The sequence below is a fragment of the Eimeria necatrix genome, genomic scaffold (genome assembly GCF_000499385.1).
Source record: "Eimeria necatrix Houghton genomic scaffold, Enh_scaff859, whole genome shotgun sequence".
NCBI classification, from domain to species: Eukaryota; Apicomplexa; class Conoidasida; order Eucoccidiorida; family Eimeriidae; genus Eimeria; species Eimeria necatrix.
This window is the reverse complement of record NW_013654664.1, coordinates 8,542-12,500: the sequence shown is the minus strand read 5'-3', so window position 1 is coordinate 12,500 and position 3,959 is coordinate 8,542. Positions and strand designations below refer to the sequence as shown.

The 3,959-nt window shown below is 55.0% G+C and overlaps 1 protein-coding gene across 1 annotated transcript in view; it reads left to right on the top strand.

Moving 5' to 3' along the window:
- The window catches only part of ENH_00079800 (ATP-dependent RNA helicase, putative), a gene marked incomplete at both ends in the record, with an annotated part of 2,539 nt that extends 1,242 nt beyond the window's left edge, over positions 1 to 1,297 (top strand). The window contains one exon of the mRNA XM_013583238.1: positions 149 to 1,297. Within this exon, the coding sequence (XP_013438692.1) occupies positions 149 to 1,297 (1,149 nt within the window). The remainder of the gene's footprint in view (positions 1 to 148) is intronic.
- Between the last annotated feature and the right edge of the window lie 2,662 nt (positions 1,298 to 3,959).

Here is a 3,959-nt window from a genome sequence, read left to right as displayed (position 1 = left end):
TGTACACTTGAATGCTTCAACGCCGTCATGTACAGACACCCCAATTAGCACGCGTTTACCACTCCACACCCCCCTGCTGCTGCTGCTGCTGCCGCTGCTGCTGCTGCTGCTGCTGCTGCTGCTGCTGCTGCTGCTGCTGCTGCTGCAGGTGCTGGAGGTGCTGCAGCAGCTGTGCGCGTACACGCCCATTCGTGCTGCTGCTGTTGTTGGGGGTTTATCTCCTGAGAAGCAGCTGAGGGTTTTGGGCAGCAGCAAACCCTTGCTGCTGGTGGCAACTCCGGGGCGTTTGTTGGCGCTGCAGCAGCAGCAGCCAGCAGCAGCAGACGCTGCTGCTGCTGCTGCTGCTGCTGCGCTCGGGGGCCCACGGGGCGCGGAGGAAGCGGAGGAGCAGCAGCAGCAGCTGCAGCAGCAGCTGCTGCAGCAGCTGCTGCAGCAGCAAAGCAAAAGAGACAGAGTTGCTGCTGAGGGCCTCGCTTTCGCCCAAAACTTCTCGCTGCTGCAGTTCCTTGTCCTAGACGAAGCAGACCGGCTGCTGCTGCAGCAGCAGCAGCAGCAGCAGCAGCAGCGGGGCAGGAAAAAAATGAAAAGGAAGCAGCAAAGGGGACAAAAGCTGCTGCCGCCGACGGAGACAGAAGAGCTGCTGAAGCTGGTCTACGCGCAGCTAGACGCAGCGCCGCCCAAAGGCAGCAGCAGCAGCAGCAGCAGCAGCAGCAGCAGCAGCAGCAGCAAGAAGAAGAAAAGGCAGCAGCAGCAGCAGGGCGCGCCGCAGCAGCTTCGCGGAAGAGCAGCAAACCTGCAGACTTTTGTGCTGTCCGCAACACTGGTGCTTGCGCTGCAGCGGAAGCAGCAGGGGCTGCAGCTCAGCAGCAGCAGCAGCAGCAGCAGCAGCAGCAGCAGCAGCAGCGGGCGGAAGGAAGAAGAGGGAGGTGCTGCTGCTGCTGCTACGCTGCTGCAGCACGTAAGGATCCGGCCGAAGCATTTGGTAGCAGTGCGCATCACTGATGAGGAACAGCAGCAGCATGTGTGGCAGCAGCAGCAGCAGCAGCAGCAGCAGCAGCAGCAGCAAAACTCTCAAGAGACTCAGCTGCAGCAGCCCAGCAGCAAGCTGCCCCCCACTCTCCGCCTCAGCGTCTGGAAGTGCACCGCAGAAAGTGAAATGGTAAGCAGCAGCAGCAGCAGGAGTAGCAGCAACAGCAGCAGCAGCAGCAGCAGCAACAGCAGCAACAGCAGCAACAGCAGCACCAGCAAAAGCAGGAGTAGCAGCAGCAGCAGCAGCAGCAGGATTTCGCGGTGTTAGCGTTAGGTGCATCAGCGGCCCCCCTCCATGCCAGCAACAGCAGCAAGCTTGCTGTGTCATCTCTGCTGCTGCTGCTGCTGCTGCTGCTGCTGCTGCTGCTGCTGCTGCTGCAGGAGGTGGATCTTGCTGCCTATTTGCTGCGCACTTTCGACTCGAAGGCGAAGCAGAAGCAGCAGCTGCGGGTTTTGCTGTTTGTAAATACAATTTCTTATGTCTACAGACTCGAGTCCCTGCTCGGGTAAACCCTAAACCCTAAACCCTAAACCCTAAACCCTAAATCGTGGTCTGCAGCCTTTGCCCCGAACCCTCCCTTGCTGTTCTGTAGCTGAATGATGCCACAGCGCACCTCAGAAGCTTGTTTTTAAACCTGCTGCTGCTGCTGCTGCCGCTGCTGCTGCTGCTGCTGCTGCTGCTGCTGCTGCTGCAGCTTGCTGCTGAGTGAGCAGCTGCAGCTGCGCCACAAGCAGAACATTGCTGTTGTGGGCCTCCACTCGAATCTGCAGCAAAAGCAAAGGCTGAAAAGGCTAGACAGGCAAGAGCTGCTGCTGCTGCTGCTGCTGCTGTTGCTGCTGTTGCTGCTGCTGCTGTCTGGGATTTGCTGCTCTTGCTGCACGTGTTTATTGTTCGTTCTTATCTTGGTTTGCTGCTGCAACTTTTTTCCCGGTTTGCTTGAAGCTAGAGGACAGCGGCAGTTGCTGCTGCAGCAGCTGCTGCGGCTGCGGCTGCTGCAGCAGCCGCAGCAACAGCAGCAGCAGCTGCTGCTGCAGCAGCCGCAGCAACAGCAGCAGCAGCAGCTGCTGCTGCTGCTGTGGGTGCGGCTCTGCTCTGCAGCCACACACCCTCTGCTGCACCTCCCGCGCCTGCACCCACCCTGCTTCAACCGCTGTTGCTGCTGCTGCTGCTGCTGCTGCTGCTGCTGCTGCTGCTGCTGCTGCAGGTTTAGCAGCAGCAACTACGGCCTGCTGGTGAGCAGCGACGTTGCTGCTAGGGGTTTGGACTTCAAGAAAGTTGAAAAAGTTATAAACTTCCAAACCCCTCGAGATGCAGAAACCCTAATTCACAGATGCGGCAGAACGGCGAGAGCAGGCCAAGACGGTAAACCCTAAACCCTAAACCCTAAACCCTAAACCCTAAACCCTCGTCGGCGAGTGCGCAGCGCAGCAGCCCCAAACGCGCCCTTGGGAAGCCGCCGCTTTCGCCGACTTCGCTGCGCCCCTCCCGCGCCCAGGGCTTAGGGTTTAGGGTTTAGGGTTTAGGGTTTGGGGTTTAGGGTTTAGGGTTTAGGGTTTGTGCGGCGCAGGGGAGGCGGTTTGCTTCGTGGGCAGCTGGGAAGCCCTTCGGTGGCAAACCCTTTTTGCTGCAGCAGAAGTGGACTTCTCTTCTTGCTGCTGGCCATTAGGGTTTAGTGACTTTTGTTCATTTAAAAAAAAAGAAGAAATGAAAACCCTTTTCAAACTCGCCGCTCTCGTGGAGCAGGAGCAGCACCAGGTCAAACCCTAAACCCTAAACCCTAAACCCTAAACCCTAAACCCCCGCTAAACCCTGAATTGGGGAGCAGAGCCAGCTCCTCAAACCCCATATTCGATGAAAAACCCTAAACCCTGGCTTTGACTCAGCTCCTTAGACTCTAAACCCCAAACCCTAAACCCTAAACCCTAAACCCTAAACCCTTGCAGGCGAGCATTCTGTACAGTTTCGTGCCTCTATTTCTGTGTCCCTCAAACACGGCCTGCCAGCCGTTTCAGTTTCTTCCACTACTTCCAGGGTTTAGGGTTTAGGGTTCAGGGTTTAGGGTTTAGGGTTTAGGGTTTAGGGTTTAGGGTTTAGGGTGTTTGCTGCAGGGCGAGAAGCAGCAGCGCACGACGGCGCTGCTGCAGCGGCTTGCTGCAGCAGCAGAAATTGAAATTGAAAATGAAAACCCTCGAGAAGTTGGAGAACAAGAAATAATAAAAAACTTCAAAAACAAAAACAAACTCCGGCAGCTCCGCCAGGTCCCTCCTCCAAACCCTAAACCCTAAACCCTAAACCCTAGACTTAAACCCTCGAGGAGCTCCAGAAACCCTCGCGCCTCTTCCCCTCCCCTAAACCCTAAACCCTAGCGCCTAAACCCTCGTCTCTTCGCTGGCCCCCCAAACCCTAAACCCTAAACCCTAGGGTTCCTTGATTAGTCGCTGCACTAAACCCTAAACCCTAGAGGCTGGGCCTAAACCCTCGTCTACTTGTAGACTTCGCTAAACTCTAAACCCTAGGAGGTGGACCTAAACCCTTGTTTGCTCCGCGGATTCTTTTACTATTATTATTTTATTTGCATTATTTTATGAGTTTGTTTCATATTTATTTATTTATTTATTTATTTACTTTTAATTAATTAATTTATTAATTAATTAATTAATTTATTTATTTATTTATTTTCAAAAGTGATAAATGAGGAGTGGGGTTTCGGGTTTATCTGTTTGCGCTGTGCAGATGCTGGCCACCTTCGTCCCCTAAACCCTAAACCCTAGCTGCTGGTTCTAAACCCTAAACCCTAAACCCTAGAGCGGAGCTGGTGGCCGCAAACCCTCGTACACCTCAGTTCAGAAGCCGACAGAGCACAAACAGGCTCGGTGCTGAGGGTTTAGGGTTTAGGGTTTGGGGTTTGGAACTTGGGGTCCACAATTTA